This window comes from Macaca thibetana, chromosome 1 (genome assembly GCF_024542745.1).
Source record: "Macaca thibetana thibetana isolate TM-01 chromosome 1, ASM2454274v1, whole genome shotgun sequence".
NCBI lineage: Eukaryota > Metazoa > Chordata > Mammalia > Primates > Cercopithecidae > Macaca > Macaca thibetana.
The window spans coordinates 119,158,230-119,174,827 of NC_065578.1; the positions used below are offsets into that span (position 1 = coordinate 119,158,230).

The window sequence follows — 16,598 nt, forward strand, 5'->3', positions numbered from 1 at the left end:
TTTCCAAAGTATAATCTAAAATATAAAAACAGTCCAAAAAAGAACATAACAATAAATACAGTCATGCAACTGTATAATGACATTTTAGTCAATGCAGGCAGCATACACAACAGTGGTCCCATAATGAAGCTGAAGCTGATAAATTCCTGTTGCCTAGTAACATCATAGCCTTGTAATGTCATAGCACAATTACTTTTTAAATAAATTCAGTGTAGCTTAGGTGTACAGTATTTACAAAGTCTACAGTAGTCTACAGTAATGTCCTAGGCCTTCACATTCACTTACCATTCACTGACTCACCCAGAGCAATTTCCAGTCTTGCAAGCTCCTTTCACGGTAAATGCCCTATACAGGTATACTATTTTTTATCTTTTATATTGTATTTTTACTGTACCTTTTAAGTTTTCTACGGTACCTCTTCTTAAATATGTTCAGATACATAAATACTTTCCATTGTGTTATAATTGCCTACAATATTCAGTTCAGTAACACAAGGTGCAGGTTTGGAGCCTAGGTGTGTAGTAAGCTATACTCTCTCTGTTTGTGTAATTACACTCCATGATGATTGTACAACAATGAAATTGCCTAAGGGCGTATTTCTCAGAACATATCCCCACTGTTAAGTGACCCATGACTATACATAGGTTATGTAAATACATTGGTAACAATTGGAACTGAATTTTGAATGAAATACATTTTTAAGTTTTATAATCACTGGCTTTTTTCTGTAATAGTGTGTAAATGCACCAATGCTTTTTATTTAACAAAAATAGAGGATAAATTTCCTGCTGAGAGTTCAAAAGTTATTCCATTTAAAATAGGACTCATTTAATGTACTATAGCTATAAATGAGCCATCTAGTATGAATATCTGCATACAGTGTCTTAGAAAGAAACAAAAGAAATCAATGACTATTCTAGAAATTATTCTATGATTAATTCAAAAAGGTACAAAAGAGGCCGGGCGCAGTGGCTCACGCCTGTAATCCCAGCACTTTGGGAGGCTGAGGCAGGCGGGTCACTTGAGGGCAGGAGTTCAAGACCAATCTGCCCAACATGGTGAAACCCCATCTCTACGAAATACACAAAAATTAGCTGGGTGTGGTGGCACATGCCTGTAATCTCAGCTACTCGGGAGGCTGATGCAGGAGAATCACTTGAACCCGGGAGATGAAGGTTGCAGTGAGCCGAGGTCACGCCACTGTGCTCCAGCCTGGGCAACAGAGCGAGACTCTGTCTCAAAAAATAATCATAATCATAATAAAAATAAAAACAGGTACAAAAGAAAACAGTTCTGTATTCCTGCCACTTGCATTGTAGCATACACTAACAAAAGCAAGATTATTTTTTTAAAAATGTAAAATAAGGCCCAATTTTCAATAGCAATTACCAAATTACCAAAGATAAAATACCTAGGAACAATCTTAACAAGAAATGTGTTACACTTATATGAAGACAACTTTAATACTGTCCTAACAGACACAAAAGAGACTTGAATAAATGGAAAGACATACCAGGATTTGGTTAGCAAGATTCCTCATCATGAAATTGTCAGTTTTCTCTATACTGATTCATAAATTTAATGAGACCCCAATAAAAATTACCAACAGGAATTTATTAAGACAAGCTGATTATAAAATTATGTGAAAAATAAACTGTAACTATAACCAGAAAAACTATGAAGAAGAAGATCCTTAATTGGAACAGAAGGTTATTGGTGAATTAATAGAATAACAGAGAAAATAAAGTCCAGAAGAATACCAAAAATACACATGGGAATTTAGAATCTGGCAAAGGTACCATCTCAAATCATTATATAAAAAACAAAATATTCAATAAATTGTGTATTAACAAATGAGTAGCCATATGGAAAAAGTACTTGAAGAAAATATAGGAGAATTTCTTTACAACCTTCAAGTGTATAAGATGTTGCTAACTACAACTCAAAATCCAGAAGCCATTTTAAAAATGATAAATTCAACTTGATTAAAAAGTAAAAGTGTGCACTAAATATCACTATAAAGAAAATCAAAAGATAAAAAACAACATACTGGGAAAATATTTGTTTTTTTAATATCGTAGACAGCCAATTTCCACAAAAAATTAAATCAACAACTTAATGGGGGAAAAAAGACATACATATATATATAAATATATATATAAACAGAAACTGCAAGAAAAGGAAAAGAAAATGATTCTTAAATGAAAATATATTCTCCACCTTAACAAAAAGCCAGTATGCTGATATACTGAAATTACTGATTAAAATTATAAATGTATGTATTACTCAATCCAGCGATTCTATTTCTGAAAATTTATTTTACCAATATGCTTATATGCCTGCAAGATAACTGAAATATCTATCATGATGACACTGGTTAAGTAAAATATGGCATGCCTGTAAAAGGGAATTCTGTAGCTATAAAAAATATTGAGGAAGTTCGGGCCAGGCGTGGTGGCTCATGCCTGTCATCCCAGCACTTTGGGAGGCTGAGGTGGATGGATTGCTTGAGGCCAGGAGTTCGAGACCAGCCTGACCAACATGGAGAAACCCTGTCTCTACTAAAAATACAAAATCAGCTGGGCGTAGTGGCACATGCCTGTAATCCCAGCTACTCGGGGTGCTGAGGCAGGAGAATCACTTGAACCCAGGAGGCGGAGGATGTGGTGAGCTGAGATCGTACCATTGCACTCCAGCCTGGGCAACAAAAGCAAAACTCCATCTCAAAAAAAAAAAAAATATATATATATATATAAAAATATATATTCCTACACACATCATAATCAAACTATCAAAAGATAAAGAATCTTAGGGGCATCAATATATATATAATATATATAATATATATAGAGAGAAGTATATATAGAGGAGAGAGAAGTTCTATATTTTGATATGAAAATATTTCCAATTAAATAAAAAAAATCAAGTGCAAAAAATGTGTCTAATGTTCTATCTTCAGAGTAAAAAGTAAAGGAAATAAAATATCATTGCATTTGGCTTCTCTCTACATAAAGAAAATTTTGAAGGATACAGTTTTTGAAAAATTCTAGAAAGAAACACAAACAACTAAAAGTGGTGATTACGTGTTTGTGGGAGAGGGAAAATTTGCCCACCAGAAGAGAGATGGGAATGAGAAGTATTTTCACTGTATACTTTTCTACGTGTGAATACATTTTTGGTCTATATGCATATATGCATATCTCACCTTATACATAGAGTAAATTGAAAACAAAAAAGTAAAAACAAACAAAATCCAGTATATGCTCCCTATCTCAAAGAATATTTGATATTTAGGGATTGCTAGTAAAATGAACATAAATGTGTATTTCCCCATCAGAATGGAACCACCAGAAATAAACAGATCTATCAAATGAGAGAGAACTCAACCTCAGCCTGAAGCAAAGTAATAGGAAGAGGCAGAACTGTTACAGTTAGCCCTCGACCTGGGAAACTGGAGGGACATGTAGGCAAAGATCCAAGGCTTAGAAATACGGTGACACATTGTGATGACTCTCACAATGGGGTTACGGGACTTTAGAGTTTCCTGGAATGTTTACCAATGGCCAGAGAAGTTAAGTCAGGATGAAAAAAAAAATACTGTTCCATATACCTAAACAAGCACACATAGTAAAATAATCCAAGGAACTGTAAGTAGGATAAAGTCAAAGAAATTCATACCTACACATATCATAATCAAACTATCAAAAGATAAAGAAAGAATCTTAAAGGCATCAAGAGAGAAGCAATGTATCACACATAAGGGAACTTCAACAAGATTAACAGCATATTTCTCATTAAAAACCATGGATATCAGAAATCAGTTGGATGACATATTCAAAGTGCTGAAAGAAAAAGACTGTCATGATAATATCGAAACTAGTATTCTAAGCCATCTTTACCACAGGATTAGAAGAGACAAAAATTTTGTTTCCTCCTGAAATGATCCATTCTAGGACTGGACATGTCTTATTAATTAAAAGTTCATGGTATGGCAGTGATTTTAGAGTTTGATGAATACTCATGTATTCTCCTATATTTCCCAGCCTCCCTTGAAGTCATGGAGGCCATTTAATAATTCTGGTCAATATACTGTGAGGGACAGTGATGTGTGTTGCTTCCAGACTGAGCTAGTGAAAGCTGCTGTATGACCCTTCAAGTCTGTCTCTCTTCCCTGTACTGTGGAGGCCTTGGAGGCCAGATGTTTCAAACTACATATCTGAAACACAGAGAAAGGTAGCCCAACACATATTCGACTTTATCTGAGTGACAAAATCAGTGTTATATTAAGCTCTGAGATTTGAGGTTTAATTAGCTGCTATAGCTTGAAGTTTGACTCCTCCAAACCACGTGTTAAAATGTGATCTCCAATGTTGGACATAGGGCCTAATGGGAGGTATCTGGGTCCCTGGAGCAGACCCCTCATGAATGTCTCAAGGTGCTATCCTTGAGACAATGACAGCATTCTCGCTCTATTAGTTCCCATGAGAGCTGGTTGTTAAAAAGAGCCTGGGATCTCCCTCCCCTCTCACTTGCTTCATCTCTTGCCATGTGATCTCTACACATATTGGCTCCTCTTCACTTTTCACCATGAGTGGAAACAGCCTGACGCTCACACCAGAGGCAGATGCTGGCACCATGCTTCCTGTACAGCCTATAGAACTGTGAGCCAAATATACCTCTTTCGAAAAATAAATTACTTAGTCTCAGGTATTCTTTTATAGCAACATAAATGAACTATGATAATAGCTATCACCAGAATCATAGCTTGTCCTAACCAGTACAATTTCTCAAAGGAACAAACTAACAATGAATTGGAATTAATTTCTACTCAACCATTGATTTCTAGAATAAAGAACAATTCTCCTTTTTGCAGGACCATTCTTCAAATACTTAAAGACCGTTTCTCCTTAGTTTTCTTCTTCCCATTAACCTCATTCCTCAATAACGAGCCTACTAGTAGGGTACTCTCCTATTTTAATTTAGTCAAACTCTGATATCTGGGAAGGCAAATTATCAAACTTTACTGACACAAAGCTCTAAGGCAATACAAATACTTCTCTGGCACTCTGTTCTCTTTAACACTAACGAGAATGAATTTGTCACCAGTGTGGATGGCCTTTAACATTTTTTTCACAGGCTTCTCAGAGTAGGCCCCATCATAACTACATCTCTTCTGATAAACAATACTCAAAACTCTTTCCAAGGGATGGTTCAAAAGCAGTGTCAATGTTCGCAGCAGAATCATGGCCCTACCACTTAGTTGAAAAGCAGTGGCAATGCCCACAGAAGAATGTGGCCCCATCACTCACAGTCCATGGCTGCATCTCTCATCAGGCCTTACTGCAATTCCTAAGGTAGAACCTTGCACCATCAGTATCCTCCCCTGAGGTGATGAAAATAGGCAGATATTTTCATTTCATTCATTCCCCCACCTTATAGAGGTAAGACTTGGCTAATTTAAAAAATACATAAGCAGGTAAATGTAAATTGTTTATTTTAGAGGTCATTAGTTGCTTTTCTGTGAAGCAACAAGAAATCTTACTGACCAAGCTAATTTTGTTATGTTATGTTAATATTGTATCAGTTCCATATTCTGTGTTTCATGGAATATCAAGATGCCAAACAACCGGATAAAACTGAGAACATAAATCACAACATCAGAGTTAGCAAGAGATGGGAGAATAAAATGGCTTGAATTACTAGGATGCAGAACTAAATGCTTGGAATGAGGCTAGTCTTACTATCTTTGATTTTATAAAATCCCCTGAACACTAAGAATGGTTTTATAACTTAGACAATGCCCTCGATGGAAAATGGATAAGGATGATTTCATACCCCGAGTGCCTGGTGGGCAGGAGCACTTGAAATGGTTCACAAGGTCAATACAGGTGCCTCCATTCTGGCAGGGCTGATTCTGGCACTCATCCACTTCATACTCACAGTTGACACCCTGATAGCCTGGGACACACTGCCATGAGGAAACAAAAAGGACAAGAAATACTGGACCATTACTGGAAACAGACCATGAGAGCAAGTGAGATCTGGAACATTTCTGTGACTCTCTCCCACCTCCCCACTTAGCTTTTGTATGTCTTCTCTGGAGCCATCACACTCTCTGCTAATCATTCTACGCAGGGACAGAAAACCCGCAGCTTACTGGCATTTACCTATTCCTCCTCCAGTTGAAAAAGGCACTTTAAAGGGAAGGCAAAGACTGAATACAATGAAGGATATTTCAGATTTGACTTGTGTGCAAACCTTTTGTTCCTCCCAGGTACAGGTTTCCTCATCTTTAAAATACACATTCCTCTGTATGTGATGAGGACCCTATGACTCAGTCAAAAGGCATATGTGGATGGTAGCACAGACATGCAATTATTGATCTCCAGGTTTAGGAAACTGCATGTATGTGTGAGAAAATGGTTGAGATACGGCTGGGGGTAAAGGGAGGTGGGTCTGGCTGGCTGTGGTGGCTATAGGGGTTGGAAGAATTTCAGGGCTGACCAAGAAAAAGGATATGGCTGTGAGGTGGCTTTATTTGGACACTTTGACAGGTTTGCATGTGGGAGAAGTCTCATATAGCATGAGACCTTCCAGAGGGGTAGGTGGGTAAGAGAAAGACAGCAAGTAAACTCTGGGAAAGAAGGATCAGAGAGGGAGTCTAGGTGATGTCACTCAGCAGCCAGTGGCAGGAATCTCTGGGTCAGAGAGCTCTAAAGGCCAGCATCAGTCTGGGGTCTGTATGGCCCCAGGGTTTATTTTGTCCTACTTATACTATGGCTAGCAGATTTTGGCTGCTGTTTTGCAGGCTATGCAAAGCAGGCAAGCTCTAAATAGTTAAAAATCTGCTTATTTGAGCGCTATGTTTAAAACAACTGGATGTGTCAAAATTTGGGTTTGGTACTGGCAGGCCTTTCAGCTAATGAGTCCCAGCCTGCTGTGAAGAAATAAACAACCCAGGGGCCAAAATACAGAAGCTATCATTGGCTCATTCATATAACAATAGAGAAGCAAAGCTTTTCTCAGTGTTGCTTGGTGGTTTGAATTGGTATCAAATTAATGTCTCAGACATTTTGCTAATATCTTGCTTGCTCTAACCATTATCAGCCCAGACATTAAAATAGTGACATGTCCCTTGAAGACACATACTTCCTCCAATATGTACATGTAACATTTAGCATGATGCTATGGGGAACAGGATGAGCAACATTTTTTTTGAGAGAAAATTGCTAGTTGACTGATTAATGACTACATACAAAGGTGACAGGGGCCAAAGGAATACTCCACAAAGCAGTTTTTCCTATCTCAGCTGCTATTCAGGGAAGTGCGGACTGTTATGTTGGGTGAGCCTGTAAAAGGTACTCTGGTAGTGACTCTTGGCTCCGAATCCTAAAAGCAAGCCTAAGGAGCTGGGATGGTTCCATACTAGGGACATGTTAACTTACTGCACAGAGAAGCTGAAAGAAACAGTGGTAAACACTATGATGGGGATTGGTAAAAATCTATAAACTATAAATATAAGATACAAGCAGCTAAATTCAATATATCAGTGCTCAAAACAGTTGTATGATCTCCTGGGAGGTCCATGACCTCTGCTTGTTCAGTGTCCTCACCTCGCATCTGTATCCACCAATGAAGTCACTGCACGTTGCCCCGTGCTGGCAGGGGTTGGACGCACACTCATCGAGCTGTTCCTCACAGTAGCTCCCAGTATAGCCCAGGGGGCACTGACAGTAATGTGTGTTGCCAGCATTGATGCAGACACCTGAGTGCTGGCACAAGTGTTCAACAAGCACACCTGGGAAACCCAGTGAGGAAGAAATGTCACAGAAGAACATGTGACACATGGGGTTCAAATCAACCAATGAGCAAGTAAACCTAAACTGGCTGACACATCAAATCTTATTCTTAGCCAGTTCTTCACAGACCTCAGTACCAGATGTATATTAAAAATAAACCCTGAAAGTGGAATATACCTTAGTTTCATTTCAAATACATTTCTTCCTGGAATCTCTGAACCTATTCCTCTACCCTTACATCTTCTATCTTGAGCCCTTTCCCCAGAGCCCTGCCCACCCACTACTATCTGCCCTTCCCTCTTATCTGACAAAAAATAATACCTGCTCTAAATGCCACTGGTCAGTCAATATTTCAGTGAATGACCTGAGTCCAAGGGAGCAAAGCTTACCTCTCCTGGAGGCTGCTATGTCACAAGAGACATTGGGCACGTCACAATAAGCACCAGCCCATCCAGATGGACATCGGCACCGGGACTCTGCTTTATCCTGAATGCAAGTACCTTTGTTTTTACATGGAGACCGACTGCAGAGGTTCACCAGGGTCTGAAACAGAGGCAGGGGTGTACATACATCAAAATACAAATACTAGAAATGAAGAAAAAGAAGTTCTATTGTGTTACAAGAAATCAAAGAAAAGCACACTGATTAAAAAGAAAAGGAGCCTTCATCTAGTAAAAGAGCCCTTAAACTAGATTCAGTGTTCTGAGGTACATCTAACCATTTTTACGTACCGTAAGTCTTCACTTAACGTCATCATTAGGTTCCTGGAAACTGCGACTTTAAGGACAACAATATATAATGAAACCAATTTTACCACAGTCTAATTGATATAAAAAAGAGTTAAGTTCCTATACTTATTTCTGGTTTAAAAAGTCACTAAACTTCAAATTAACACTCACTTCTAATATTAAACATTAAAATAAGCTATACATTCATTTAAGAAATATTAATAAAAACAAGTAAAATAATTATTTATCCAATTTTTGGTGAATCCGCGAGTAACGGTAGTCCTAGTGGTGGCAGGTCAAGTCAAGGAATAAATGTTTGCAAAGCAAAACTGTCAGCACCTCTTACCACCACACAGTTCAGAAAGCAACACTAACCAATATGGCAGGCTTGCTGGGTGGTTTTGTACCACATCGTTTATTGTTGTGCACCTGGTACGATTATCATAGGCTTTATGAGTTTTCATTTTACAATAATTGGCATATTCATTCATTTATTTTCTTTCTTTTTTTTTTTCTTTTGAGATGGAGTCTCACTCTGTCACCCAGGCTGGAGTGCAATGGTGCAATCTTGGCTCACTGCAAGCTCCGCCTCCTGGGTTTATGCCATTCTCCTGCCTCAGCCTCCCGAGTAGCCGGGACTACAGGTGCCTGCCACCACACCTGGCTAATTTTTTGTATTTTTAGTAGAGACAGGGTTTCACCGTGTTAGCCAGGATGGTCTCGATCTCCTGACCTCATGATCCACCACCTCAGCCTCCCAAAGTGCTGGGATTACAGGCGTGAGCCACCGTGCCTGGCCCCATTCATTTATTTTCTAACCCATTTATTCCAGTTCAGGTTCATGAGTGGCCAGAGCCTATTCTGGCACAATGGGACAATGTAGACATGTCCACTTCACCCAACATACATGGCTTTGAGTTGTGGGAAGAAACTAGAGTCCCTGGAGAAAACCCACACAGACATGGGGAGAACATGCAAACCCCACACAGACAGCAGCTCTGGCCAAAAACAGATTTTTTCCACCACTCAATGTTATAACAAAATGACGCCGAAGGAAACAAAGTTATTTGAGGGCCTGCTGCAGTCTAATTCCTCTTAGGTCTTCTATTTAAAAAGTTATTACCAAAAAAGTTTAAAAATTCAAGGAAGCCCAACAGGTTAAGCTATTCCCAATGCTCTAGACATGATTTGCCTACATGTATGGCCACCCCGCAGTGCTAGAAAGAAAGAGTTAAAGCTGTCAGACAGGTTCACACTTTCTGTGCTAATCCTGTGTGAGAAATCCACATGGGTCTTGACCAAATCTATCTTTGGTGAATATGGGTAAAAGGACTTAATGCCTGTTAATAAGCCTAAAACCATTTAAGAGCTTATTTCTAAGGAAGGCAATCTGAGGCAAAGAGCGCACAAGGACTGGCACTTTTCATCTGAATTCACACATGGAGTGGCTTGGCCCCTTGAGGAGAGGAAGGCCAAATTCACAATATAGACTGTTTGCTGGAAGAAGGGAGGAGTGCTTCGTCAGCACTTCCAATTGACGCTATGAGAACAAATAGGAGCCCAACCAAAACTGCTCTCGGGATCCATGGAATCTGCAACAAGCCGCTTAATTCTGTGGAGGTGGGTGCTCCCTTGTCTAATATAGCCTAAGCCTTACTTAAGTGCGCCCTGTAAGTCAAGTTTGGCCATTTGTTCCTATGTTCTTTGGAGTTATTATTCTATCACTATTAAAGAGGTAGAATAACATAAAATTAAATACAGTGCTGTTTGGTATGCAGCTTTGGAAAAGTTACTTTGCCCCTCTGGGGCTCAGTTTTGCCTTCCATGAAATCAAAGGTTAGATTAGTTGCCTATAAGGGCTCTTTCCATCCTAAAATTTTATGGAAGTGTGTATTTACATATTTGAACTTAAAAGATATGTAAATCGTTTGGTTTTGAGAATGTTACCACATTGTAAGATATAACAATTATCATTATTACCCCCTTAGATGTTGCATCTGACCTTTAAAAGGGTATTTTGATTATTCTCTATTCTCTTCAGTTCTTTCTGTGCTTCCAATGTAAAACAAAACAAAACAAAACAAAACAAAACAAAAACTGTGTTTATTTCCCACATGTATTTTTCTGCAGTTCGTGGTTAGCCTCTTTTCAAGATCTTACGTTTGTGAATCTATATCATATTGCCAGCACCATTTTGGAATCTGCAAGTTATTAAGAAGTTACCTAGATTATCTCAGGCACATCCCTGAGATCCACAATAGTCTCTTTTAGAAGGAACTTATTCAGACTAGAAAGTGAACAGGTATAATATTCAGCTGCTCTAGGGGAGCAGTTTGGTGAATGGGAAGGAAGTCAATTACCTGACAGTTTTTCCCAGTGTAGCCCAGGGGGCAGCTACAGTGGTAGGTACCCAGGCCATCAACACACGTTCCCTCATTCAGGCATGGATGAGAGCTGCATTCATTGATCTCATGGAGGCAGAAGAGTCCAGTGAAACCCACAGGGCACAAGCAAGAGAAGGAGTTAATCCCATCAACACATGTGCCACCATTGAAACAAGAGCTAAGAAGCAAACAGAGAGAGCAACATCAGCTATGCATCTGGTGCCTGTGACTTACTACTAGAAAGTAAGATTTCTGGAATCTAAGATGTTACAGAGGCAAATACCTCTGAGCAACCCATATCCTGTAAACTTTCTTACAAGCTAGATTGGGTGCCAGAAGCTCTGAGGTGCCCACTTCCTTTCTATAATCAAAGGCTCAGAAGTATTTAAAAGACTGAGCTTAGTATAGATACCTAGAGAAAGTGAAGTTTTCTAGGTTTTACCCAGTTCTTCTGTAGTTTTCCCACGTACCTCATTTCATTTTATCTCTAAGTCAATTTATTTGAAAAATCCTCTTCACTATAGATTATTTATAAAAGACAAATAGAACAAATATGTTCATGATATTATAAAAAGAAATGAAACAAAACTCCCAGAAATTTCTTAAAGACTGGTAACAATTCCCATCTCTGCAGAGAAAATGGAATTTTCGGATTTTTGAAATGAACAAGAGACCAAGGGAAGAACAGAACAGAATTATAGCTCTTTCTGTTCTCTAAGCAAGAAATAATAAACCATCCCTATAAACTTTGCAACCTCTGACCTTTAACTTTCTAACTACATATGTTTTTCAGGAACCAGTAACTGGGCAATAGGAGATGACTGTGGACTGGGATCCATGGGGACACCTCATCCCTGCTCCACAATTCTAGCACTGTGCTCTGAAGTTTCCTTCCCATTCTCCCTTTCTCTTGTAAGATGCTGATGCCCGAGTGATTGGTTGCTCACCTCTCAGTGCACTCATCGATGTTGTTCTCACAATGGACTCCATCAAATCCTGCCTGGCACTTGCAAGTGTAACTGTTGACGTAGTCAGAGCAGGTCCCTCCATTCTTACAGGGTTCACTTAGACACTCATTCATGTCTGTCTGGCACTTATCCCCAGTGAAACCCGGAAGGCAGAGGCAGGAGAAAGTATTCACTCCATCCACACAGGAACCTCCATTCTGGCAAGGATCTAAGCCATTACATAAGAATTAGAGCTCTGAAGAGTAGCATCAATTTAATCTTAGATTCATAAAAGTGAATGACCTGAACTAAGTCACGCTGCCGAGGGCAGCATAATTCTGACTTTTTCATTGAATTCTGCCAACTCCCCCATTTATGAAAATCAATTCAGTAATACTTGCTTGAAGTTTTTAACCTGTTTGTTAATTGGAATAAACTTCATCTATATCACCACCAACAGTTTTGTAAAACCAATAGTCATAAAACTTGCATTGGTCCCTCACACATTTGCAAATCAAATATGTGCCCCAATACACAGAATATCAATCAATATTTTCAAAAGGTATATGTGATTGTGCAGTGTGTGGGGGAGGACAAAATACACATATTCATGTTTTTCCAGGCATATTAACTATATAAATTAATCTTCTCTCTCCCTTTCACTTCTGTCTCCTCCCTCTCTCTTTTTCTCTCTTTTAGATTTCAGTAGCCTTATGAAACAAAGTTTAAATAAAAATTGGAACACTTTATACTCATAGTAAGGAACCAACAAATTTTAAGCGACAGTCATGCCACGGCACTCTACAATCATATGGCATACAAATCAGAACAAGAAAAACAAGCTGTAGCTATGGCTCTTAAGGAACTTAAAAATATAATTGCAAAGATGGGTTATACATGTAAAATGAAAACTAAATACTAAACTAATGGGTAATGTGACCCTTATTTTATTAGAGAAACATTTAATATACCTCATTTATCTCTTGAACTAATTCCCTTATAAGACTCATCTGCAGTCTCTATTAAAAGCAATTGTAAAAATTGTTTCAGTTAAGAAAAAATTGTTTCTTAACCACAGTACACAGTTACTATAATTTCCATAGCATCTTTCAGGAAACTCACCATCCGTAATTTACTGAATTATTTTAAACTCATTGTAAATACTGTTGGTTCCACTTCATATAGAAAAATTTAAAAATACTCAGTATTTTGAATGACATGTTACTCAATGTGAGAAAGAAATACAAAGAGCTTGATCTCACTCCCTAAAGTTCTCCATCAATTGTGCCTTGGATACATACTTTTTTACCATTTGTAATACATCATTAAAATTATTTGTCCATATGTCTGTTTTTTTTTTTTTTAAAGATGAAGTCTCACTCTGTTGCCTGGGCTGGAGGTGCTGTAGCAATCTTGGCTCACTGCAACCTCCACCTCCTGGGTTCATGAGATTCTCGTGTGTCAGCCTCCCGAGTAGCTGGGATTACAGATGTCCGCCACCACGCCTGGCTACTTTTTGTATTTCAGTTTCACCATGTTGGCCAGGCTGGTCTCAAACTGTATCTATATGTCTTTCTTCCCTAATAGACTATGAGCTTCATGAAAATAGAAACTAAACTTATTTATCTTATCACTGCCAGCACCTAGCATGGTGGCCTCCCTATGATAATCTGAAGTTATATATCCTATAAATTAAGGTGCCATTATTAATGCATTGTGATAATCTCATTTGAAGTTTAATGACTTAATCATTACACAAGTAACTTAGGATTGGTCAGTACCTACGTAATAAAACTATTAAGGCTAGGGGAACAACCACCAGAAAGACGTAGGCAGTATAATCCCTATAGTTTTCATTGGGCTGCGAATAGCTCATGTTCATTCAATAACAATGAAAAAAACCATGTGGCAGTGAGTAGAGTCCCGAGGGACCCCTGTCTTAGTAGTGAGCCATATTAGCCCTCGACTAAAGACTATTTTGGAACCAATTAACAAACTTGAAGTAAGACTCTGAAGGATTGGACTATGTCCAAATAATTGAATATTTGAATAAAGTTCAAAAATGTTTTTTTAAAAAAGATTTTTAAGAAAATTCAGCATGGAACAATGTAAAATGGATGTCTAGCATCCAACAAAAAATTACCAGGCAGGCAAAGAAGCAGGAAATACAACTCAAAATGAGTAGAAAAAATTTGAACAGAAACATACTCAGGAGTTTATTATATGGTAGAAAAGTAGGTAAGGACAATAAAATATGGTCAATTATTATCAACTATAAAACGATGATACTCAATATGTTCAAGAAGGAAATAAAAGGATGAACATGACAAAGAGGGAGATAACATTAAAAGAAAGACTTGAAACTAAACTTCTACCTATAAAAACATAATATCTGAGGGAAAAATATACTAAATGAGATTAACAGTAAACAAGAAACTATAGAGGAAACAATTAGTGAACTTGGAAGTATAACAAGATATCTTCAAATAATAAAATAATCCAAAATAAAACACTAAGTGGAAGAAACACTGAAAAATAAATGAATCAACCTTGCAGTCTAATAAATGCATAATGAACATTATAAAGGGGAGAGGCAAAAACTTTTGAAAAAAAAAAGGTTAAATATTTTCCAAATAATGGTTAAGTATTTTCCAGACCTGGACCCCTAACCAAAAATACAAGTAAACTCCAAACAGAAGAAACATAAAGAACACTACACTAACAGGCATTATAATCAAGTTGGTAAAAATCAGTGGAAAGAGGATATCTTAAAAGCAGCCACAGGAGAGATAATTATATATGAAGGAACAGATAAAAGAATTGTGGAATAACAGCAGATTTCTCCTCAGAAATAATGCAAGGTAGAAGATAATAGGATAGCTTTAAAGTGCTGAAAGAGTAAGTCAATTTAGAATTCTCTTCCCTGTGAAAATATCTTTGAAAACTAAAGCAAAATAAAAACCTTTCTGACACACAAAAACAGAAAGACTTCATCACCAGGAGACAAAGATTACACAAAATATTCAAGGGATTTTTTCAGACAGAAGGAAAATGATACCTGATGGAAACACAAATCTACATAAAAGAATAAAAACCAACAAGACTTGAAAATATGTGGGTAACCTAAAGACTTTTAAATTATTTTTCAAATTTCTTGAAAAAATAATTTACCTTTTAATTATATATTTGGTGGGTTTAACGAGATATACATTTTAAAACAATAATACAAGAGAGGCCAGGAGGAATGCAAATGTGAGTGTACAGCTCTTCTCCTCTATATGAAGTTGCATGATTGAAGGTACATTATAACAAGTTAAAGTTGCACACCAGTAATCCCTACAATAACTACTTAAAAATATATAACGAATACAGTAGTGAATATAGATAAATTTTTGAAATTTATGTATGTAGATAACATATAATCATAAAAATATGCAATTATTTCAAAAGATGTCAGAAAAAGAGGAAAATGGAAACAATAAACAGAAAGAACAAAGATAAAGCAAACAGCAAGATGGCATATTTTGAAGCCAGCCATATAAAAAACCACATTAAATTTAAACAGTCTAAATACCTGAATTAAAAGATGGATATTGTCATATTGGAGAAAAAAGACAAGACCCAACATATGCTCTCTACAAGAAACCCATTTTAGAGAAATAGGTCAGAAGTAAAAGGATTTTTAAAAACACACTCTAATGATAAAATAAAGCTAGAGTAGCTATATCAATATCAGGCAAAGTAGACTTCAGAGAGAGAAATATGACAAGAGTTTAAAAAGACCATTTCAAAATGATAAATGGGTCAATTCCTCAAAAGGACATAAGAACCCTAAATATTTATAAGCACTTAATATTAGAGTTTCAAAATTCATTAAGCCAAAACAAATAGAATTACTAGAGAAACAGATGAATATACAATGATAGTATAAGATTTCAATACTCTTGAATAAGAAATAAACAGAAAGCCTACTTACTACACTCTATGAATAATGAGTAGACAGAAAGTCATAGAGGACATAAAAGACCTGAATAACACTATTATCCAATTTGAATTAATAACATTTATAGAACACTCTATGAAAAAATCTGCAAAACAGACATTCTTTCCTCTCAAAGAAGAGACAAATTACCAATAATAGAAACATGAGAAGGAAATCGTCACAGATCTTGCAGACTATTAAAGCTCAGTAAGGAAATGTTACGAAACAAATTGATGTTATGTCAACAAATTTGACAAAACAGATGAACTGGAGGAATTCTTTGAAAGACAGATATTACCAAAGTTCAATTAAAAACAGATAGCCCATAAGGCAATATATGTATTAGGAAAACCAAACTTGTAGTTAAAAACTTTCCCAGAAAGAAGGTTCCATGTCTAGATATTTGGAAGAAAAGACACCAGTTCTACATAAATTCTCCCAGAAAATAGAAAGAAACACTTCCTGATATGTTCTATGAGGACAGCATTGCCCTCCTATCACAACCAGACAATGATAGTACAAGAAACCCTGGAGAACAATATCCTTCATGAACACAGATATAGAAATCCTTAACAACATTTTGGCAAATCAAATCCAATAATACATAAAAGGAGTAATACATAATGCCCAAATGGAATATAGCCAATAAATTTAAGATTAGTTTAACATTTGAAAAATATTAAATAATAAAGTTGATGACAATTTACTTATATTAAAAGACCAAAAAATAATTTCACCATGTCAACAGATGTAGAGAA

General features: G+C 37.0%; 1 protein-coding gene across 2 annotated transcripts in view; it reads right to left on the reverse strand.

Annotated features, from left to right (window-relative positions):
• NOTCH2 (notch receptor 2) overlaps positions 1-16,598 on the reverse strand; it is a 189,870-nt gene that overhangs the window by 17,723 nt on the left and 155,549 nt on the right. For both annotated transcript variants that reach the window (XM_050749316.1, XM_050749307.1), the window contains exons 18-22: positions 11,859-12,087; positions 10,888-11,089; positions 8,189-8,342; positions 7,614-7,798; positions 5,836-5,968 (exon numbers count right to left, since the gene is read on the reverse strand). In XM_050749316.1, the coding sequence (XP_050605273.1) occupies positions 5,836-5,968; positions 7,614-7,798; positions 8,189-8,342; positions 10,888-11,089; positions 11,859-12,087 (903 nt within the window). The remainder of the gene's footprint in view (positions 1-5,835; positions 5,969-7,613; positions 7,799-8,188; positions 8,343-10,887; positions 11,090-11,858; positions 12,088-16,598) is intronic.